A 25,518-nucleotide genomic window follows, 5' to 3' on the forward strand; every position below is an offset into this window, starting at 1 on the left:
AAGTAGCTCACACTCTAGTGAAAGACATCTAAACAGCTAATTAGAGAGTATGAGTTATGCAGTTTTTTGGAATATAAACTAGCAAAGTAATTCAGGTTCCTCTTCTGAGGGTCATAATGATGCAGAGGACACTTCACAGAGCAGGTTAAATTGGTTGTGGGACTTGAGGAACGAATAGAGGTGTACCAGGTGGGAAGGGTGCGTATGGGGCAGGAAAAGGAGAAAAAATAGAATCAAAGTCTTATAAAACCACCATACTGCAAAAATGATGGGACATGTTTCATAATAATAAAAGATGATCAAACAAGCTTGGAATTGATGGAAGAGAAATAATGAATCAAAAAGATCCGAAGTTTCTGTCTTGGGTAATTGGACAAATAATGATTAACAATGACAGAGTAGGTTTAGTGAAGAAAGATAATGAATTTTGGTATATTCTATATTTGAGGACCCAACATACTTTTTGGATTTTAGTAACTTTAAGTAATTTTTTTAAGATACATGGGCATGTTAAGTCATATTTTTACAACTCAATATTTAGTATGCACTCTTTTAATGGAAGACATTTAAAATAATTTAATTTTACTTTGTAAGATCAGGCCAAGTGTAGTAGTTTAGAGAGTTCTGGATTCTTGAAAGACTTGGGAGAAAATCCTGTCTCTGCTACTAAATAACTATGGAATGTTGAGGAATTCACCTCAACTCTACAAAAGCAGAATTCAAATGGGTATAGTGGTCAGTCAAGTAACATAAATGAACAGTCAAAATGAAGCTAACTGGGTGAAACAGTGATGAATTGGAGACTCGTGCCCCATTATAGAAGTCAACTACTCATCTCTAGATAATTATTACCCAGCATGAATATAAGCCTAGTCTTAAGGAAAATTTAAAAAGCTAGATTTTGTGTGATGTTTAAATGCTGACAGCTACCTGAATCACACACACTTTCTGTCAGTGAGGACATGCACTTGGTCAATAGTATTCCTACACCGATTTGTTTTTCTGCCACTTTGGAGACAGGAGGCAACTGCCTTCAATGCTCTAAGGTGGGAAAAATCTATTTGACTTTGCAATGCTCATGTTATTTATCAGCCTTTTGCTGTGTCTCTCATAGCAACACCTTCTTTAAGTTAAAAAAGCTCTTAGAAAAGAGCATTTGAAGAATATTTTGAACAAAAAATCTTTCAGAGTTACATGGGAGGGTCAAGTGGAAAATTAACTTAGTAGTGCGAACAGTGTACATAATCTGGATTTAAGCATTTCAGTTTGGATTCCTGAGAGTGGCATGCATACTAGGATTTCAAATTTTTGGATGTTCATCTTGGGAAAAACCATTCTTTTCATTGCTAGAAACTTTAGTTATGTTTAATCCCTGCAGTGAATAGGCCAGACTCTCCATCAAATGCAGATTATGTTTGAACACACTATACAATTGTATTTAATATACCCAAAGATACTCATTTTTGCACATCTAATAATTATAATGTCCACAGTTAATTGAGTCCTTATCCAGTGCCATGCATAGTGCTAGACTGGAGTTTTTCGAACTGCAATAATGACCAAAATTTTTTAAATGAACTGGAACAAAGTTTAAAAGTAGAAAATATCAAAATGCATTTCAGAAACAAGTTGCATTCCTGAAAATTGTTTTTAAGATTTTAAGTTAAAAGAGGTATGTGTGAACACTTCTTTTGAACACTCATACATCCTGAGTTATGTTACAAAATGTGTTTCCTTTTTGTTGCTCATGGCGAAAAAATATCAAAATCTCTGTGCCAGCTACTTCAGATCTGTTTTTTTAAATTTCACAGAACACTCTAAATAGATATTATTACTCCAATTTTACATACACAGAAAGTAAGACACAGAGAACATAAGTGACCTGTCAGATGCTATAGGAACTATTACATGACCAGGTTGGTATTTGAACCCTTAATGATTGATTACCAAAACCTGTATTGTTTATCCTATAAAACGTTGGAGTAGGAAAGTAGAGTTCCACTGACACAGATATAATAGTTGCTTGTTCATTAGATGGATTGACTGTGGTTGATTGGTTGATTTTTTTTCTTTTACTTTCACTTGTTGAAATAACTGCTTATAAGTAGACTGTTAAAGTGGCACCTGAGATTTCCCAGGACAATCGGACTGTAAGAAAAAAAAAAATTAAAACTTGGCTAGTTAGATACACCACAGGTAGCTTTGTATTATTATATTTTGGTGATTTGGATCTCAACTGTGGCTTCCTTTAATCACTAACTATTTTTTCCTATAGGTAGATAGTGATGAATTTAATGTTTCCTTCATCAAGTCAAATGAGGAAAATAAGACCATAGAAATTAAAGATTTGAAAATATTCACAAGGTATTCTGTGATGATCACAGCATTCACTGGAGACTTGAGTACTGCATATGTAGATGGAAAGTCAAGTGCTGAAATGATTGTTACTACTTTAGAATCAGGTAAGGCATATTTTCCATCATTGCTAAAAATTGGCTGAGATTTAGTGTCTTTCTTAGGATTTCTCACAACACCCCCTAGAATAGGGTATGTGTTATAGGAAATTTTTTAAGTGTATAAAGTATAAAATTCAGTGACTCACCATAACTGACAAAAGTGAAGTTTTCTATTTATATTTTTTTAGGCCAAGTGGAATTATGTAGAATAATCAATTCTTGGAAATACAGAAACAAATTAGTTCATAATAATATCCTAATTGTATTTTGTGTGTTTATTTAAACACTAAGTATTTGAGAAATTGAGTTACCTTGCCGAAAGGATGGTTTTTCAAATGGCCTGTGGCCAATAATGCTGTATGTAAAATTCCATTTTAATATTTCTGTCCATGACTTAAATGCACATTAAAGTAATAATAATCTGTCATTATGTTATATGGAATTCAAAATTAGAATCCAGGTCATGCTTACCATACCTGTTTTCCTCACCTAATCAAATGGCATGTTTTATTATATAACCTATTTAATAAATGTCAGAATCCATACAGATTTTCTCAAGTGCCTACGAACAGGGTCTGAATGAATAATAAGTTTGTAACCAATAGGAATTAAGTGTGGAAAGTCAGCTTCCCAGAACTTGCTTGCCCTATCCTCCTTCAGACACCTGATGTTCTTTGCCACCAGATATATCTTTGGAAAGAGCACATGAAGGGATGTGTTGCTATAGTTTATTTGTTGCTATCTGTAAGGTAAGTATAGGAGGTAAAAAATGTTTTTTTAGCTAGTTTTTTCATTATATTATATACTCTATTGTCTATAAAGTTATGGTTCTACATTAAAAGATAACATCTTATCCTCAGCACCCTAAAATTTCATTTGTTTCCATTTTACTGCCATATATATCCCAGATATTTATTTTCTTATGATACCTTTTATACTTCTCCAGCATCCTCCCTGTAAGGAAAGATGCTGCTGAATTTATTCACGCTCATACCATAAAACACTGATTGTCAAATCTTAATGTGCTACCTCTCCCAAAGATATCATTGTTAAATAAATTTTTACTAAATCTCTAAGAGTAGAATTGTACATATAAAACCAAAGATATTTAGAGAATAAGAAATTCTTTCCAGAATTCAGAGAATTATTTCACTTATCCAACCTTAAACCTGATCTGAGTTTTAGATAAAATAATTATTTAATAATTAATATCTTTATAGCATTGAAATGTATAACAACAAATGTGAAAATATGTCTTGAGCCAATTTAACTTTCACTTTAGCTATGGGTTTTTCCACTTAATATGTGATATTTAGCATTATAACATATTTATGTGTTCCTCTTTTTTTCTCACTGTTATTTATTTACTTAATTTTTTGCTTGCCACAGGGTGCTATCTATAAAGATATTTGCAAGATAATAAATAAATAATAAATAAAGATACTAAAACTTGAGCATCCAAACCTTTGACTGCCTAATATTAACGGCCTTCTTCATGGAAATTCCTTTACTTAGTATGGAAATATATCCATTTCAATTTCAACAAAATAGATATATTCATGCAATTAGTCATTTATATAAAGAACATTAATTATGTAGTACATCAAGAACTAGTTCCTATATCCATAAATTAGTTTGATTCCCATGTATATCATTTTCTTTCATGATAATGCACTGATACTTAGCTGTTGTATATTAGGCTAATTTTTATTTTTCAAGAATAACATGGAGTATGTAGAATATATAAAGAATTATCACAACTCAACATTTAAAAAAATCCAATTAGAAATCGGCCAAAGACATGACTAGACCTTTCATCATGGGGGAGATACAGTGGGCAAATAAACTCATGATAACATGCCTTTTCAGCATCATTAGCTATTAAGGAAATGCAAATTAGAACTGCAATGAGGTATCACTATGCATCTACTAGAACAAATAAAATAATAATTATGAAATAGTGATGATGCCAAATGCTGGCAAAGATACAACGAGACCGGACTTTTGATATGTTGGTAGTGGAATGCAAATGAGTATAGCCACACTGAAAAGTAGTTGACAGCCTTTTATGAAACTAAACATGTACGTAGAGCACATGACCTAGCAGTCATACTCTTGGGCAATTATCACAGAGACTCAAAAATTTATGTTCACACAAACAGCTGTAAATGAATGTTAATAGCAGTTTTGTTAGTAATAACAAAAAAAAATTGGAAACAACCCAAATGTTTTTCTATGATTAAACAAACTTTGGTGTATCCACAAAATGGAGCGCTACTCAGTAATAAAAAAGAAAAGAAAAAAAGTATGAACCGTTGCTACATACCTCAAGCATTATGCTGTTTTGTTTTGTTTTGTTTTTCCTTAAAATGACAGAACTGTGGAGGACAACTCCTAGTGTTGTGGGGATCTACAAGGTGCAAATGCCAGAGGATAGCAGAGGAAGTTTCTTTATGAAAATAGAATAGTTTTGTACCTTATTTCTGGTGATGATTGTAGGAGTTCTTTACATGGAATAAAATTATATAGGACTGCACACATTTATAAAAGCATGAAAAAATGATGAAATCTGAATAAGGTCTGTAATCTAATTAACAGTATTGTACCAATGTCAATATCCAGGTTTGATATTAAACTATAGTTAGGTAAGTTGTCACCACTGGTAAAAGCAGGGGGAATGTTCCATGGACTGTATGTACCATTTTTTGCAAATTCCTGTGAGTCTATGTTATCTTTAAATAAACAGTACAAAAAAGCCATAGAAATGCATTCTATGCATTTATAAAATGGATTCATAAAAATAAGTGTAAAAGTCAAAATAAACAACCAAACTAACTGAATCCCCATTATGATTTCTGTGACCTATAGATGTCAATGATTCTACATATATCAGCCATTTTTGCTTGCTTTCATAACATATACAGTTTAAATAATTTGTGGAGAACATTTTATAAGCAGAAATTTGAATCAAATAATTTTATAGGGAGATTAAAAAGAGGAACACAAATTTTTAAAAATTAATTGGTTAATATTTCATTTTAGTTCCCAAGGATCCACCTAACAACATGACATTTCAGAAGATACCAGACGAAGTTACAAAATTTCAGTTAACATTTCTTCCTCCTTCTCAACCCAATGGAAATATTCAAGTCTACCAAGCTCTGGTTTACCGAGAAGATGATCCTACTGCTGTCCAGATTCACAACCTCAGTATTATCCAGAAAACTGACACATCTGTCATTGCGATGTTAGAAGGACTAAAAGGTGGACATACGTATAACATCAGTGTAAGCATTCATTGCTTTTAATTACTCACCTATTTTACAAAGTCAGTTTACAAACTCAGCATTCAAAACTACTGCACCCCCTGTGCACACTAGATTTCTCATATCTTTTTGCAGGATTGTGTGAGACATGACAATACAAAATAACATTTAAAGAAATGAAATCGCTTATTTCCTATTATAATTCAACAAACACTATGAAAATATGTAGGTAACAAAAAATTTTTCCCAACAATAGCAGAAATGCAAAAATAAAATAAAGGGAAGGGAAAATGCATGTTAAAAGCAAGAGAGCAGTGATATGTAGAGATAATTGTACCTAAAGGGAAGCTGTTTAAGTGTGCTTGTAAGTGGAAAACGGAAAAGCAAATTTCAAAGGCAAGGGGCAGAAGTAACTATTGACGTGTTTGAAATTCACATGCATTTCACGTAATAATTACTAAAGCTAAGCATTTTACATCCTAATTTTAAATTATCTGTGTGTGTTTATGTACATACAGACACAATTTATTTCAAAAATGTGTTTTTGTAGCACGTCTTAAAACTTTCAAATAGAATTATATGGGTCACAATACCATCTTTTAAGCAACATAGAGTTCACCCTAAACCTTCAGGTAGCTTTTCCTACCAGTTCTTTATGATTATCATGGAATCATTAGAACACTGTTATTAATAATTTGTATTCATATGTATATGTTTTTCTCTACATTATATCTATATATCTGCATAGCTTCATTTCTTCCTTCACTCACTATATATCTTATTTTATAAGATATATAAAATAAAAATAAAATACATTTAGTTTATAAAATCAAAATATTTTATTTATATATGTAAATATAAATAAAACATAAAATGTATTTATATTTATATATAAGTAAAATATTCTCGTAGGATTCTTGTTGCACCTCCCATTAGATGAACCAACATTGTAGAAGGTCTATTAGAGGGAGAGTGGTTAAGAGAATGAACTGATCTGGGTTCTAATCTTGGCTCTATGGTTTGTTTCTGGGCAGTTGCCTCAAAAATGTACCTCGGTTTCTTTATCTAAAAAAACAATAAATTCTACTCCTGAAACTAATATTACACTGTATGTAGTAACTGGAATTTAAATAAAAACTTGAAATAAAAAAAAAGAAAAAACAGTAATAGGAATAATGACTTCTTTATAGAATTTTTGTAAAGATTAAAGAAATATAGTTATGGGAAGTCATGAGTGCTCCATCTGTTTTGCCTTTTGCGAATAAGAGAAAAAATAGGAAACAAAGTACAACTAATTCATAATTTAAGCAATAATAAAAAAATTATCTTATTGTTCAGAAAATGCAATTTATAGTTCCTCAATACCTGGGAGTTTATTAGAAATATATATAACTTTAACATCTGTCTCAACCTACTGAATCAAAACCTACATATCTTCATTCAACAGGTTTACAAATGACTTCTTTGTACAAAGCAATTTGAGTAGAGCACCTAACTTTTCATTTATTATCTCACTTAAATGTCAGGCTGTACCACAAAGAAGTAAAAATAATGAAGCATACCATAGTATCACTTTTCATTTTTAATACTTCTTTTCTTAAATTTACAAACTCCAATACATACTTCCTTTAGATATTTTTTAACCACATATTTTTGGCTTATTTACCATACCTACTGCATCACATGTATTATTATAACCTTAATTCAATAAAAACATTCCCAAAGTATATATAGTGTGGAACTATAGAAAATAAGTTAATTATGTTTGTGTTTGTCAATGAATTTGGGCAAGAATATAGTCTTTGTTTTATAGAGCAAAAAAAAAGTAAATAAAAGAAGATGATCTACAGCATGAAGTGAATTGAAAGGATTCACATTTGTGTGAATTACCTTCTATCTATGCAAACAGAAATGTTTTATGTGTATATGCTGCATTATGTGGGTTATAGTGTCGGATACTTTAGGGCAGGGGTGAAGAAGGGCATAAAGGCCAACTTTCAGAGGGATGATTTAATACAGGAAAACAAGGAGGTTGAAGGAATAGGATTTCATTTCAGAGAAGGAAAAAAAGAGGGTCTTGAATATGGATTTAAGAAAGCCAGATTTACCTAGCTACAGAGGAAAAGAGCAGATGTTAGAGTAGATGAAGGAGTGTAGACATAGTGGCTTTTCTGCTTCTGTTCCTCCTACGGGTTCAAATTGAAGCCACATCATTTCCTGGTCACTATGATAGGGCTGTTTAAGTCACTCGGCCTTTGTTCTCTGGACTTAGTACTATAAGATCAATTTTAAGAACTATTTTATTATTAATGTTCTTTCTACCCATATTGTATTCATTTGAGTAAGTGCAAGAAAAATAGAATGAGTAGGACATATGCAGTTGTTTTTAAAAGCAGGATCATTTAAAAATTATATGACCCTAATAAAAACAGTAACAAGACGTTTCTTCTTTTTAGGTTTATGCAATCAACAGTGCTGGCGCAGGGCCAAAGGTTCAGATGAGAATAACTATGGACATTAAAGGTGCATATATGAGCTGCCTTCCTGTGAAATACTGTTGTCTTAATCAAAGAGTAATTACAATTGAATTGTTATTAGAGTTAAGAATGTAGTCAAGCTTTTACATGATGCATATGCAATAATAACTACATACATTAAGTAATAAAGCCTGCTTATTAAAACTATACTTAAAATGTCTAAATAATAATGCAAATTACCATCTTAAAGAAAGAGAATGCCCACCTGCTATTTATCTTATATTTCTCTCTTTCTAAACTTAAAGTTTTCTGGGACAAAGTTTATACTCAGTTATTTTATGTTTTTTAATTTTATTGAAAATTCATTGTTAAATTACCCGTGCTGGGCTTTGATTAATTTTAATTAGATACCTTGACTGATCTTTATCTTGAAAGTAAAATTCTTCTCAGTTAATCAGATAGTGTTTAACTTTATGATTCTGACTGTAAAGTAGATTAATTCATTATTCTGACAGGTATTGTTTATAGAAAATATAATTAAAATTGGAGGCTCCCCCTCCCCAAGGCAGTCCATGAAAACCAAAAAACGTTGTTAAGAGGAATGTAGGACCAGCCAGTCATTCAGGATACTATATCTTCCTGACTGAAAACATACAAGCAATTGTAAAATCTCTCTCAAAATCTATAATAAAACCTGCAAAGAGATTAAAAAACTGAAGTGTAGGGACCTTTAGTAGAATGCTTCTCATTCTGAAGCAAAAAGTAACTTTTCTTAGTCTTTGGTAGCACAGTAGAGCACAGTGATTAAAAGTGTCAGCTCTAGACTGAATCTAGGGTCAAATTGCTGAGATTGAATCCTGTATTGGCCACTTGATATCTGCTTGGCTTTAGGCAAGTGCCTTAACCTCTATAAGCTTGTAAAATTCAGATAATTCTAGTTCCTACCTCAAGGATTGTTGTGAAGATTGAAAGAGATAATCTCTGAAAAACCCTTAGGACAGTACCTGGAAACTCATACCACTAAGAATAAGAAATATTCACTGTAAGATGAAGCTGATAAATTTTATCTTTTCATCAGTGGTAGTTTATATAGTTGTAATATTATTTAAAAGCACCAAGATTTGTTTTTTAATTCATTCCAAACTACTTGGAATGTATGAATGCATAAGCTCTTCAAAAACATCAGTGTTTTATAAAACAACTTCATAAAGAAGAATATCTTAATATCTTTTTCTTATTCAATGGCAGGACAGGTAAGTATGCAGGTAACAACAGATACATTATATTAATTCTTTAGCAAAACTTCCTATATCTATTGTTTTCATCATTCCCAGGTAAAGAGGATTAGTTCTGACTTTCCACTCCTTAAATAGGACAGATTGACTCATGCTTAGTCATCTAGACAAAATACGTGAGTACTAGTGGTAGTGGTGAGGTGCTAGAGAAATATTTTTCTCTAGTAATATGCATGATTGGTTTTGGTGACATAGAGTGATATTGAATTAATAGTAGTCTCATTAAATTTACATTTGACACATAAAGTCGGATAATCATGTCCAATGTCAGATTCCTCTAACCAGAAACCTTTCCTTAGGGACTCCCCAGTGGCTTGGCTGAGAGTTTCTCAGAAATCCCTAAAACCTGAGGCTCTTCCTGAATCCTTCCCTCCTTCTTCCTTATACAGGTATTAGACCTGTGATCTGTGGTCTAAAGGCTCTTGCCACCTACTTCTGTTCCCTGATCCTGGATTTTTCATGGATATTTCCTCCAATAAACTTCCTACACATCTAATATTGTTATAGTCCTTACATCTCAGAGGAGTGAGCCAAAGGATTAAGCCAAAAATATTTGATTCAAATCCTGTTATTTCCCTTTTACAGCTATGTGACATAAGGCCATTTCCTCATCTATAAAATGGAAATGGTATTGCCAATTTTATGACATTATTGAGAGGCTTTTTAAAAATTTAATAAATATGGAAATTGAAGTTTGATTAAGCAACTTGCTGTGCTCGAACAGCTGGAATACATATATAGCTATGGGATGAGACAAGCAGAGTTCCTATAAATATTGATTTTGGAGATACTTGTATCCATTGGTGATAAATATGAATTATTGTGACACTTTCAGAAATTATTCTGGCAATATCTATCAAAGTTAAAAATGTTTTTATCTTCTGTTCCAGAAATTCTGTTCTTAGAAATCTATTCCATAGAAATAAAAGGATCAGTAAAGAAGGCTAAATACATAAGGCTGGTTATTTCAGCATATGTTCAAAACCTGAAGGAAAAGGGAATTCCCATTACTAGCTGAATGATCAAATAAATATGATGTTGTCACACCACAATATACAACATAGTCATTAAGAAGAATGAGTTGGCCCCATTACTTCGTGACTTGGAAAGAATTATATAAGTCATATTTAAATGAAAAAAAAGCAATATGTGGAGTGATTATAATACATAATATATCCATTTAAAAAACCAAACAGTAAAAATAATCCTTTATGTATAACTTTATGTATTTTATATGATTATGTGAACCTGGAGAAAAATATAAGAGGATATCACTCATATATTTGACTTGGATAAACTGTAGGAGGGATGATGGTATGACTAGAATAGGAATTGATGTATCAGCTAAAGGAAGTAAAAGAAGAAAAAACCCACTAAAATATTAGTATGATATAATACACTTATAAAAATTATATAAGTGAGAGCATAAATTATTAGAATTCTTTTAATATGTGAAGAGGAGTCAGATGCCTAAAAATCACACCTGAGCCCCCATATCTCAAGCAAGTATGAAATATACAATTAAAGCATTGGGAGATAATAATTGCTAAGCATCTGTTGTATTTCAACAACACTGTTTCATTTGTTATGTGTGTCTGTCATCATTGTATCTATAAAACATCTGCATGAAATGAGAATTTAAAATTTTTTCCTTCTCTTCAGAAACAAAAAAACCCAATTGCAGTGATGTTTCTTCTTTGTTTTAAGCTCCAGCACGACCAAAAACCAAACCAATCCCTATTTATGATGCCACAGGAAAATTGCTTGTGACTTCAACAACAATTACAATCAGAATGCCAATATGTTACTACAATGATGATCATGGACCAATCAAAAATGTACAAGTGCTTGTAACAGAAGCAGGAGGTATCATCAGTTGTTAACCTGTCTTGTTAAATTATAGAGTATAAATTGCGATGCTAAAGTAATTTCCATTTAAAATTAGTAATATAAGGTTAGCTGCCTATTATTACACAACGTTTGAGCTTAATAAAGTGTTAATATTAACATGAATTATACTCATCATTAATTTATACCTAAAATACTTAGCCAAAATAAGAAAAGGCATAGTTAAAATATGTGATTTTTTTATGCTATGTACTGGTTGGATTATTTGGTTTGGACAAGATGGAGTCTTGATAGCTTCTTTGAAGGTATGAACAGAAGAATTACCCTTGACTGAGAGATATTCTTTGTGTCTCTGAGAAGTCATCCTCCACAACAAAGCCTGTAGATTCATGTGTTTGGGGAAAGATAAGGTTCCCTGTTTATCCAGGTAAATCAGCTGAATCATCCCTGGTTGTTCATAGAGTGGCAGATGTTGCATCCAGATTTTCCTCATGCAATTATAGAAATGCTCTTCAGAAATGTGAAAATACTTTCATATATTACTTGTAATTATATCCTTTTTTTCTGAAAATAGCTCAGCATGATGGAAATGTAACAAAGTGGTATGATGCATATTTTAATAAACCAAGGCCATATTTTACAAATGAAGGCTTTCCTAACCCCCCATGTATGGAGGGAAAGACAAAGTTCAGTGGCAATGAAGAAATCTACATCATTGGTGCTGATAATGCATGTATGATTCCTGGCAATGAAGACAGAATTTGCAATGGGCCTCTGAAACCAAAAAAACAATACTTGTAAGTATAGCTCATGCTTACTAATGCATCGTGATAGCAAGCAGGAAAACTTTTTTTTCATCCATCTACTCATCCTTTCATCTTTCCAGTAAGTACTGGACATCCATAATGTACCGTGACCTAATACATGGTAAAGACCAACAAGATATTGTCCTTACATTTCATAAATATACAGTTCCATAGGAAAAGCTTAAAAATAATTATGATTTGATATGATAAGTGACATAAAGACAATGCTAATGTATGGGTTTTTGGAAACACTATTCTAGTCTGTTTGTTGATGACAGTTTCCATTTACTGGAGTCATAGCAATGATTTTCTCCTCTTTGTATTATCAACCTCTGAATTAGTGACTGAAATATTTATAATTCACTTTAATATTTCTCATTCTGTAGATCAAGATAATCTAATGTATGAAAAACCAATTCTGATACTCTGGCTTTATTAAATGCTTTACTAAATTAATCATGTATCTCCTGTTAAATTGACTATGTTATTTTTGTCATAAGACTACAGTTTTTAATATTAAATTATTTAATTTCCAAAATGTAATTTTTACTACTAAATTTGAAAAATGCAGGTACTTTCATGTTTCTTGTTTGCCTGCTAGTTAAAGCATTATTAAATCCTCATAAACAAACTAAGCCAAGTTAACATTAGAAAAGTAGAGGTCAGGCATTTAAAAAAAATAGAATGCTTTATCATCTATTAATAAGTACAATTGCTTTGGTTACTAAGTTTTTGCCTGAAATTTAATCATCATATATAGACAATTCTGAAACTGATATACCACAAAATTTAATGCTTATTCAAATATTATTTAATTTGCATATTTTCACAACGCAGACTCTTAATATGTTCAATAAAATCATAAGAATTTGAGAAGAGTAGAGATTAAATTATAAACTGAAACTTATGAGTGTAAGTTGGTTTTGTATTTTAAAATGCCTGGATGTCTGTAATTTTTAAATAAGGTAAATTTAAGTTATCTCTGAAGGTGTTAGAGTCACCCATTCTGTAACCATTTTCTGTTTCTTATGTCATAAAATCATAGAGTGAAAACACTGCTGTACACACAGAATTAAGAATCATTTTTCTTAATTTATTAATGTGAACAAAGTTCTGTATGACCATTCTAAATCTAGGTCACTGGTATTTTCAAAGGTAGTTGAGGTATAATGGTTATTATACTTTATAAAGTATGTTTGTGTAACACACTTTATCACAACTGTTTATAACCTTCTGACTGCTCATGAGTCTGGCCAAACTTTTAGTTACTTTTTTATGTGCAGGATAATTATTCATCTCACATAAAGATAGGATATATTGTTCTGATGACAATTGATTTCCAAGTTTACATCTTACAAATAATTTTCTCTTGAATAAAAATGTGTATCTTTCATTGATTTTGTTTGTTTGGGTTTTTTTGTATTTTTCATTGTTTGTTAAATTATTTATAGGAAAAAGTAATATGGCATGCAAATTGTTTGTCTTAATTTTTTTATTTCATAGATTTAAATTTAGAGCCACAAATGTTATGGGACAATTTACTGATTCTGATTATTCTGATCCTGTTAAGACTTTAGGTAAGATACATTCTGTAATTTAATTTCATTGATAATCTTATCATGCTAATAATCACAGTTATAACATTCAATACTAAATATATTAATCCATGACTAAATGTTCTCAAGTATAAATTCATTTCAAGCTTAATTAGCCTGACAAAGGAAAACATAATATTTGTGCTATTCTTTTAAGTGATGGATGTTCCATCTATTCAAATCTGAACATAGATTTCAATATAGTATTAGTTCTATGCTGATGTGTACTAACATTATACTAAGCAAATATTTACTTGGAAGCTTAATATATAATCTTATATACAAAGCATTTTTACCTAATAAAAAAGAAAAAGGTTTATGGAAATTTTCCTGAAATAATCTTACAAACTAGGTACTTTCCAGCTGTTTTAAATTTTATTTTCCAATAAATAAATAAATTTTATTTTCTTTCTAAATCAAGTCTTTCATGAGTTTTTCCAGTTATACCCACCCAGTCAGGCCTGAATAAAACATAGGTACAATTTAGTCAAATGCAAGTGTTCTCCTCCTCCTCCTCCTCCTCCTCCTCCTCTTCCTCCTCCTCCTCTTCCTCCATCCTCACCATCATCATCTTTTGAGCTCTTTGTATGTATGTATGTAGTCCACTAATAATGGACTCTTCACAACTGTCTTATAATCTTTATCCATAGTTCTCAACCAGAGTGATTTTACTCTCCAGGGAATATGTGGCAATGTCTGTAGCAATTTTTGGTTGTCACAATTATGGAGACAAGCTACTGGTATAGTGGGCAGAGGCAGGGAGGCTGCTGAACATCCTAAACTGCATGGGACAGTCCTTTCAGCAAAGAATTATTTAGTGCATACTGTCAGTAGTGCTGAGATTGAGAGAAGCTGTCAGGTGCTATTAGTTCCATTTTATAGATGAGGCAACCAAGGCCCAGATTAAGTAATTAAGTGGCTCAACTAGTATTCTAGCACAGATCCCACAGATTCCATAACCATTACAGTACAAATACAGAATTTAGGCCTGGATTCAAAACTTGACTCTACCACTTGAGAAAAATAATGTCCATAAACCTCAGTTTTCCTATTTAGGAAATGGTCATGATAGTGTCCATGTTGAAAGATTTAAATAAAGTAGCATATGTAAAGATACTAATATTCTATAGTTAGTAAAATTTTAAATGCTTAACAGCTTCTGTTAGGCTATAATAGGCTGTATAGGATATATAATAGGATAGGCTATAATCAAAGATCTTAGAAATATACTTTTTCAGGAGAAATTACTTCCCTAGGATTTCTCTAAGCTTCCAATTTTCTCTGTATAAAGCTCTGAGAATGTGGACCTTTGTGCACCGCTCAGATCCACAGTATCATGTGATCTGCACAGTGAGAGCTGTGGCTGGAAGCAGATAGATTTTTCCATTATTCTCATTTAGAAATGTTCATCTGGTTGTGGAAGATTAATTGTCAAAAAAGTCAGCTTCTGCAACCTCTATGTAGTTAAGGAAATTTTCAATGTCGAAGAAATAAAAGGGACACATGGTTTGCTACATAGGTGTTTATAGAGGAATAACTACTGTCTTATCCCCTGAAATCAATGATTTAATTAATTAATTTTACCCAGTGATTCAATCATTTTAAAATTGGCTGACTAGACTTGTGGTTTTGAAATTGAGTGAAGTATTTCTTCATTGATAGGTGAGTTTATCACACCCTGACACCACCACAGTGAAATAAATGTCTTGGTGGCATCAACATAATGTCCTCTATGTTACGGCATTTGGGAACTATTACCATAGCAAAATGGTGACCCTGGTATGTTTAGTAATGGAAGATAAAAGACATAGAGTGGATAGCTCACGTATCTTAGGGACATGACATTCTGTAGGAGCTGTGCTAAAGATGTTGCCTTGCTGTGTGGTTTGTTGTGTGCTATGTCTCTCATAGATTGCTGGTTTCACATTGATGTGAGGATATGTTCAGTCAGTTATCTGAGCGACAAAGTTACAATGTCCCGGGTAATAGGAATGAAAAGGGGGGAAAGACAAGCATCAGAAACCATGATGTGCAGGGATGTGATTCCTCGCATTCTGCCAAATGGCTTCCTTCTGGCCAAGGATGGGCCTCAGCTAATACTTTGGCTGCAGGTAGTCCCAAGGTGTCTTCAGTGATGCTCTTATTTTTCTTCCTTTTTCTCACATCCAGTTCAGTGGAATAAAATAATTAATTCTAGAAGGTAGCAGAAGTACACCATCAGTTCTCTGGTACTTTCTTTGAAATCATGACTATCCCCACCCCAGTCATCCAAGTGCTAATGTTTGTGTGCCCTGCTAACCGCAAGAATCTAAAGGGGTTGTAAGATGTGGAACAGAGGGCAGAGCATAAAATCTGGTCAAGGTTAGGGAAAGAAGCACTGGTGAAACATAGACTTGATGTATAAGGTAGAAAGCCATTGGGTTGATAAGGGGTAGTTACAAGGAAAGGTTCTATATATCTGTGATCTCATTTTTCAGAGTTCATGTACTACTTATAGACCAGTGACATAAGGGCAGCCCTTCAGGCTCCCCCTTAGAGTTTCTTCCATGGATTCCCTTCTGATAAACAGTGGCTCTGTGTTAGGCTTTTGCCCTATAATGCTTATTATGGATTGACCACATGGAGTTCTGCTATCTAGACAGTCTTTTATAGTCAGTAAAACCATGATAGGCAGGAGTGGAGAGAATGATTAGGAATGCCACCCTGAGTTGCTGAAATAAGATGTGCAGATTTGGAGAATGGAGTATACCTTTGGAGCAGGATTCCTCAATGTCTAGAAAAGTGGCCCAGTCATCTGACTGGTTAATGGATTTATTACTATCAATTTCTGTCCCCACATTTTACCTGGCTATTGGATATTATGGTTCTGTGACTAACGGATTCAGCCTTATGGGTCGGGCAACAAAGAATACCCTTCAGAAATGGTCCATGACCTGACATTAATAAAAGGCCATTGAGTCGTTAAGAGCTTTGGCGGGGAAAAACCTTGCCAAGGAATATATAGTAGAAGGACTCAAGAAGGAAATAAACTACATTGGTCAATGACAAGAATGGTTTCATGGCTGTGAGAATGGGAGCAAGCAAATAGTAAAATGCACTGATATAATAGCCTGGTGTCATTAGAAGATTACAACAGATGTTCAAGTCCCTGTTTATCTCAAATATGTCATGTATTTGGTTGGATGATATCAGTTGCAACAGGCGAGGGGCTCCCGACATTCTTAAGAAGCCTACTGAGGACTTAGGTGTATATGCGATTTCCGATTTTGGTGAAAGAAGTGAAGATCCCATCTGGGTCATCAAATAACCAGAGGATATACATTCATTCGCTGGTATTTAGCATAGCACAGGCAGCGAGCTCCAAGCTAAGTTGCCTGTCAGTCAAATCTTCAGATTTAAGAGCTTTAGTAAGGCTGTCTTTTCAAGTAAGGATGGAGTATACATTTCCATGACAGACCATTTTGGTAGTGGCTATGCCTCTTATTTGAAAGTTAAAATTAGGGGCAACAGAATCACCATAGACTAATGAACTAAAAGGTTTAAGTTTATTGAAGAGTTAACAAAAGCAAAAGTGAGGAGCCTGGTAGGGCTTTGCTGAAGAAGGATGAGTGTGTGGAAGAGGAGTTTGCACTTAGGGGAATCTTTATGGCCTATAGGAATAAACAGAGGAAATGACATATGCCATTATTTTAATCCTAAAGAAATACCTACAACTTATTTGATTTTGTTTTCACTCAGAATTGAGTATTAGCATTTTTATTAACAAAACTCATAAGAATCCTTCTTAAACTCTTTTTAAAAATCCTCTTTAGGCACATCAGTTTATGGAAACTGCTCGCAGGCAATGTTTTGATTACAAGGTTTAATTATAGAGGATTCCTGTGATTTGAAAACCAGACACTGCTTTCTGCACCTTACAGGGCTTCATTAAAGCTGAACAAGATGAAACCTTAAACCCCATGGCAGAAGCACTCTGTGATTGTTTTCTTTTGTCATAACACTTCTCATTTAATTACTGGGCTAACAATGAGAAGTTCCAATCTGCTGCTCACTTAGAAACAGAAATAGGGAGACACTATGTATTTTTTTGCAGCAAAAGGATCACTTGCCCACAAGACACATAAAACACTGAGGAGTTTTATGATGTTAACGAGGCAGTGGTAATGTGGTGCTGAACCTCATAAACTTTGCAGTCAGACAGGCATATTTCAGGCACTGTGGACAGATACTGACTTTAGGGGACCTTGGGTTCATGACTTTAACAAATTAATTTCTGAAAACTTATTTCCAAATTGAAAATAATAATACCTACCTCGTAAACTAACTGGACAATTAACTCAGATGAATGAATGCTGAATGAATATGAAATATTTATTAATAAGGATAATCATTTATGTGCCAAGGCTTTGATGAGTATTTTTATATATAATCCCACATATTCTTCACAACACTATTAACACGATCTCCTATTTATAGATATTCTCAATTTATTGGTTCGAAATTTACAGCTGGGTCTGTAAGCAACTTGTCCGAGGTTAGAGAGCTAGGACATGGCAGCAACAGTTTTTATTTTTATTTTTATTTATTTATTTTTTCTTTTTAGCACCAGTTTTTAGACCCAGAAAGCCCGAGTCAAGTCAGTGCTGTGCGAAAAACTGCTGTACGCATAGCCTGGAAATCACTAAGTGTCCAACTCAATTGCAATTGCATTGCTCTTGGTGATTTTTCTGCTTCCAAAGACTTTCCTATCTTTGATGTGCCATTTTCTCTTCACAACATTTTTAATTACTTCCAGCTGTTTTCATACCACCTTCTACCACCTTCTCCTCTTAGCCCTTTTGAGATTAGCATTCAGTAAAGTAAAGCATTAGTATGCTTTACTAATGCACATAAAGATACAAAAATCCCTTTTTGTTTTTTAAACAATGAGTAAGTGTGATTCTTCTTTACACCCTGGAAACCACCGTTTATTATCTACTTCTAATATTTTGCCAGGTTGATGCTTGAAAATAGTATGTTTAGGGTATTTTATTTTATTCATTTATTTTTAAAGATTTTTTTAAATTGATTAGAAAGAGAGAGAGAATACCAGTAGTGGGAGTAGGGAGAGGGGGCATAGGGAGAAGGAGAAGCAGGTTCCCCACTGAACAGAGAGCCCAACCTGGGGCTCAGTCCCAGGACCCAGGATCATGACTTGAGCCAAAGGCAGGTGTTTAACTGAGCCACCCAGGTGCCCATAGAGTATGTTTATTTATATTTCTTCAATTATGAAACTGAGTGACTTTTCATAAATTTTTTATGCAGTACTTGAAAATCTGGGATAAATGGTGCTGTCCAAAAGAGAAAAGATCCTTATACTTAAGTTTGGTAGTAACAATTTGTTTTCTTTTAAGATTGATAATAATATTAGGAGATCTTTCATATGACATACATCTATATCAGGAGTCAGATATGTCCTACGAGGTTTATAAATCATTTAATTCAGCTTCTCCATAGTTATAAAGCTGGTTTAAATCAGGTCTATTAGCTGAGCTGAAATAATAATAATTTCAATCAAAAAACACTTAGGAAAAATGAGTGCTTTATAATTATGTTTGCTTAATTACAGCAGTGCATTTTATTATGCAAATAAAACATAATTTAATGTGACCTTTCTTAGAACTTTAAGTCTAGTCAGGAAATGACTTGTGCTTATTATGGAGAGAATCATATTTATATTTTCAAGTGAAAGAATTCCATTTCCTATGGAAGGATTTGGAGAAGTGACTTCATTTTGGACAGTAATGCTCCATGGGTATATGCATAGCAGTGAATCAGAATTTGTACTCGACAGTCATGGTACACTCTGTCCTTTCCTACTAGTACATTTGTAATACGTGTGCCCAAAGGATTACATACTGTTTATTAATACATTATATGTCATTTCCTCACTTCATTTGGCCAGTGCTTTGAAAGGGTAATCTAATCTGAAACATTTTTTTGTGGTCTATGAAATCATTTTTTTCCCCACTAGGTTCTAAGGTCCAGTGATTCAGTGTTACCTGATAAAGAGGATTCTTTATTCATCTTCATGTATTTCCTTTCCCATGCATATTCAATTAGAGTCAGCTTGTGAAAATTCATAAAACAAGCCTTTCACATGTAAAAAAAGGGATATCTAAGATACTATGTGAGCTACATGCTGCTTTACAGTCTCCTAAACTTAGCTGGAAATTCTAGATGACCATGAAACTCATTCGAATCTACCATGCAAAATAGCCACAGGAACCCTTTCCTCTTGTTAACATTTCATAAGCACCAATCCAGGGAAAAAAGATGAAACACTAATTCTTGCATGTTATACAGGTAGTTAACCTATTTTATCTTGTCACTTAACATTAATGATTTTAATAGTAAAATTACAAATTATAACTCATATAACTTAAAAATGGTTACAATTATAATTAATAGTTGTTTCTAAGTAAATGGTAAATAACTTGTATATTCTTATTTCAGTGCTTGATCTTCAACATGAAAATTTTTAGTATCTGTTTCAAAACCAATATTTATATTCATTCTGAAGTTTAGCAAATACTTATTGAGCATTTGTTATGTATCTGGTATTATTCTCAGAACTGAGAATGCAGTTTTGAATAAAACAAAGACTCCTGTCCTCAGGGAACTTTACATTCTGGACAGACAATGGACATTGAGGATCATAAATAAATTTATTAGAAGATATGTTAAAGTGTGATAAGAACAATGGAGAAAATAAAAAGTAGGATGGAGTGCAGAGGATATAGAAGGGGGAAGGCAGAAATGAGGAAGTTGGAGCTTTCAATTTTAAATAGGATTATGCCTTAGTCCGCTTACGCTACCATAAGAAAATACCGTAGGCTGCCTGGCTTAAACAACAGAAATTTTTCTCACAGTTCTGGATGCTAGAAGTCTAAGAACCAGGTTCCAGTCAGTTTGTTATGTGGTGAGGGCTCTCTCCCTGGCTAGCAGAAGGCACTCCTTCTTGCTCTATTCTCAGAGGGCCTTTCCTCAGCCCATGTGCAGAGGGAGAGAGCTAGCTTTCGTTGTCTCTTGTTATGAGAACACAAAGTCTATTGGATTAGGGCCCAACTATAATGTTAGTGTACCTCCTTACTCCAAATACAGTCACACTGAGAGGTTAGAGCTTCAACATAAGAATTTTGGAGGGACACATACATTCAGTCCATTCAGGCCTCATTGAGAAGATGATACTTGAGCCTACTCTTGAAGGCTATGAAGTAGCTACTCAGACACAAGGGAAATACTTTCCAAGCACAAGAAGAAGCTGATGCAAAAGCCCTATGAGCTGGTATGTTCCAAGAACAACAAGGCCAGTCTGGCTCCAGTGAAGTAAGAAAGGTGGAGATTGCAGGGGAAGTTGGAGAGGTTTGCATATTCACAATTAACATTTTCGGCAAGGATACTTTGCAAGTGCTGCTGCCTAGATCAAAATACTTCTCATCAGGAGGCATATAATATCTGGTTGTCACATTTCAATGATGTTAAAATTGATAAGTGAGTTTAGTTGCATGACAGCATGACCCTTCATTGGAAAGTAGGTTTTTTTGCCCCCTTGTTATAACCAGCAAATAATCTGTAGGATGACAGTTTAGTGTCCTGCTAATATCCAATTCTCTACAACCTTTCTCCTAATCATTAAGGATGGGCTTATGATTGTCCCTTAAATCAATTATTAGGAGTGAAAAACTAATTTCTAATTGTATTATTCCTTCCATACTGCAAATGGAACTCTCCTCCAAAAAGAGCTGTGCCTTAACTAGGACTATTTTTGACTATTTTTTTAATTAATAAAATACAGTTCTTATGAGAAAGCTGGGAAAAATGTTTAATTTTTTCCCTATAATTACAGATTTTTAAAATAAGGAAATGACAGTCTGGCTATAGCCGGTGTTTACAAATTATAAGTTTGTATATTTTTTATTTTGCTTTCATTGAATAACATTAGAACTTGTGGATTTATATATTGAATCTATTTCCATCAATTTCAGTTTATATTCATCATAAAATTTGAATTGTTCCCTCTTTGATCAGTAGGAACTTCTCATTTTCTTTCCATACCATTAGCCTTTGATAGCTTTTTTTCTTTTTTAAGATTTTATTTATTCATTTGAGACAGAGAGATGAGAGAGAGAGAGAATGAGCTGGGGGCAAGGCAGAGGCAGAGGGAGAGAGAGAAGCAAGCTCCCTGCTGAGCCAGGAGCTCCATGTGGGGGGCTCAATCCCAGGACCCAGAGATCATGACCTGAGCAGAAGGCAGATGCTTAACCATCTCAGCCACCCAGGCACCCCCTTTGATAGCTTCTTAACTCTCTGCCTACACCAGACGTCCCAAATTCCTTTTGTTTTCTAATCACATGTGGGAATTACCATCTCTCCAAGTTTCCCTAGTTTCTTTCAATGAAAAATGTATGTATCTTGAAGATAGAGGCAACAAGATTTCCTAGGAGATTGTGAATGTGTTCTATAAGAGAAAGAGTCAAATATGACTGCAGAGTTTTTGGACTGAGCAACTAGATCAATGAAGTTGCCATCAACTAGGAGGTAGAAAGATGTAGTGGAAAAGAAGGTATTATAGGAGTTCAGCTTTGGATATTGATTTTGAAATTTTAATTACAATTCTAAATAGATATATAGCAATCAAGTGGATACTCGTGTCTAGAGTTCAATAGATAGAAGTTAAGCAGTCATCGTCCTATAGATGAAAATTAAAACCATGGGCCAGCATGGGCTCATGAAGGTGGTCAGTGTAGATAGAAAAAAGAAGAGGTCCAAGGGCTGAGCCTCAGATTTAGAAGATCTAGGAGAAGGGGAACAAACATATTTGTATACTTTATTAACATTCTTGAGAAATATTCCAAGAAAATATTGGGTTTTGATACCCAAATAATATTTCATAATAATAATTAATACTAATGTTCTACTTCCTCTTCAGGTGAAGGACTTTCTGAAAGAAGTGTAGAAATTATTCTTTCTGTCACTTTGTGTATCCTGTCAATCATTCTTCTTGGAACAGCTATTTTTGCATTTGCAAGGTAAGATTTATTTGTACTCACATTCCTAAGATGCTTTATGGACATTATTCAGTTCTTGTCCGATCAGGAGACAGAAGCCAAAGCAGTTATATGAATGGAGAATATTTAATAAAAAAAATATTCTAACTAGTATAAATAGTTAATTACTATAAGGGACAAAAGAACATTAAAGGGTCCAGAAGTAGCAAATACAATAAAACAGCTGCTGTCTCAAGACTGAAGAAGAATGGACAATAAAGGAACTAAAAACTAGAAGAAGTTTCACTCCAAAGTTTGATGTGGAATGTCTACTACAGGCATATACAGCCTGTCACCTATCAGTGGGCAAAGAAAATGACAGAAGGGGCTGGAACTCTTCTGTAGAAGGTAACCATCATTAATGGAGGACAGGTAGGCTGCAACTGGTCTATAGAAACAGCCCATCTTGCTGAGTAGTGTTGGTGGGCTGAGCTACTAGAATCATTCACCAGTGGGGAGAGCATACACTTAGGAGGCAGTTAGCACCCACCCAGGGGGGCTGCTGGGCCTCCACAATGAATAACAATCAGTCATGCAGCACTGGGACACACCAGGTAGGTATGTCCCTGTCTCTCTTGCCTCGAAGGTCACCGTGGTATCCTCTATTGACCAGGCTTAGTATCCCACCACCTGGCAAAGGGGAAGTATTATAGAGTCTAGCTCCAGTATCACAAAGCAGGGCCAAGATGGGCAGGTTTAAAATTAAGAGACAATAAAGTGATAATAAAAAAGCAGAAGGTACCAGGATTTCTGCATTTTTATTTTTATTTTCTTTTTCTTTTTTTTATTTTTTTTTATTTTTTTTAATTTATTTTTTATTGGTGTTCAATTTACTAACATACAGAATAACCCCCAGTGCCCGTCACCCATTCACTCCCACCCCCCGCCCTCCTCCCCTTCTACCACCCCTAGTTCGTTAGTGTAGACTAGTTGGTAAAGTAAAGAGGAAAAAAGAGCCCACCATGTAAGGAAGTTGGACATCTTTGAAGTGTTGTCCTTACTGTAAAAATGATCTCTTCTGTGTAAACTTTAAGATTTAGACCCGATTAAAATATTTTTCATGAAACCTATCGAATTATAAATTATTTTTAAAAATGCAGAAATCTTAAAAATAATTTATAATCTTAAAAATAATTTATAATCTTAAAAATAATTTATAATCTTAAAAATAATTTATAATCTTAAAAATAATTTATAATCTTAAAAATAATTTATAATCTTAAAAATAATTTATAATCTTAAAAATAATTTATAATCTTAAAAATAATTTATAATCTTAAAAAGAATTTATAATTCGATAGGTTTCATGAAAAATATTTTAATCGGGTCTAAATCTTAAAGTTTACACAGAAGAGATCATTTTTACAGTAAGGACAACACTTCAAAGATGTCCAACTTCCTTACATGGTGGGCTCTTTTTTCCTCTTTACTTTACCAGCTAGTCTACACTACATTTTTCAAGGGTCCCTTTAAATTCTCAGTATTAGCCTTTGAATTCCCTTGCTGTTTACAGAACCTCAGGGGAAATCTCAGTTGTGATCCTAAAATCTGGCTTCATAAAGTAGAGTTCTGAGTTAGAGTCCTTACATTTGCAAAAAAAAAAAAAAAAAAAAAAACCATGACAGCTAATTTTCTAAGTAGCTCAACAGACCCTGTTTTTATTTTATCTGAAGAATGTTGTCCTGTATTCTGCATGCCATGTATCATCTCTTTCACCTTGAGTCTCTTAAATCCTCATTTTGATGGATAATTTGAAGAGCTCTTGAAACAAATATATTTCTTATGCTGCATACTGTTCTCAGATTCAGCCAGGGATGGTGAGAGAAAGTCATTATTTGGCACTTTTAGAGATATATTGTGTAAGATATCTTCCTTGTCCCTAAGGGGCATGTTTTGGCCACATTTGTATTATTTCCTTGCTCTAAAATCTCTTCTGACTTTTCATTTCCTTACAGGATGAACTCCTTATGTGGGCAAGAAATGCTCCCCTCTTAAGTCCTACAACTTCCCAACTTCTCTTTGGCCAAATGGGTCTCTTCTCACCTGAACATTCCTTAGGCTTTTATAGACCTCTGCTTTTGTACAATCAATCAGAAAGTTGCTTCTTCTTCCTTCTCATTCTGGAACATTGATATCAGATATCATTTTTTTTAACTTCCTGTCAATACTAATACTTGTCCTATGACTTTTAATTTGGATCTTTTTCTTTTATTGCTTTTCCGACATTTATTTATTTATTTATTTAATTTATTTATTTATGAGATTTTATTTATTTACTCATGAGAGACATAAAGAGAGAGAGAGGCAGAGACACAGGCAGAGGGAGAAGCAGGCTCCGTGCAGGGATCATGCCCTGGGCCGAAAGCAGGCACTCAAGCGCTGAGCCACCCAGGCGTCCTTGCTTTTTTCTACATTTAGATGTTGCTTCTCAACTAAACTGTAATGTTGTTGAGGATGGGAAACATATTTTATACTTCCTATTATTTTATACCATCCTTAATACGTAACTCATTAAATAATAGATATTTGAAATGTAAAAGAGAGATAGACTAGCTAATATCGCTTTGTCATATACCATATTATGCCCTGAAAAATAAGCATGTAAAGGGCTTAAAATGAAAGGACTTTGATTTGGTTCTTAGATTCCTGTGACTTTTATTTTTGAAACTGAGTCTTCTGAAGTAAA

The 25,518-nt window shown here is 33.5% G+C and overlaps 1 protein-coding gene and 1 long non-coding RNA gene across 3 annotated transcripts in view; one reads left to right on the plus strand and one right to left on the minus strand.

Moving 5' to 3' along the window:
* PTPRQ (protein tyrosine phosphatase receptor type Q) overlaps nt 1-25,518 on the plus strand; it is a 246,833-nt gene that overhangs the window by 178,587 nt on the left and 42,728 nt on the right. Inside the window, 7 exon segments of the mRNA XM_038558531.1 lie at nt 2,276-2,462; nt 5,499-5,743; nt 8,179-8,245; nt 11,202-11,360; nt 11,917-12,139; nt 13,652-13,725; nt 22,715-22,814. Of these exon segments, the coding sequence (XP_038414459.1) occupies nt 2,276-2,462; nt 5,499-5,743; nt 8,179-8,245; nt 11,202-11,360; nt 11,917-12,139; nt 13,652-13,725; nt 22,715-22,814 (1,055 nt within the window).
* Nucleotides 13,221-25,518, minus strand: part of LOC102156585 — a 76,346-nt gene continuing 64,048 nt past the window's right edge. For both annotated transcript variants that reach the window (XR_005370404.1, XR_005370403.1), the window contains one exon: nt 13,221-15,936. This is a non-coding gene — a long non-coding RNA (uncharacterized LOC102156585). The remainder of the gene's footprint in view (nt 15,937-25,518) is intronic.

The sequence above is a fragment of the Canis lupus genome, chromosome 15, assembly GCF_011100685.1.
Source record: "Canis lupus familiaris isolate Mischka breed German Shepherd chromosome 15, alternate assembly UU_Cfam_GSD_1.0, whole genome shotgun sequence".
Taxonomy (NCBI): Eukaryota; Metazoa; Chordata; class Mammalia; order Carnivora; family Canidae; genus Canis; species Canis lupus.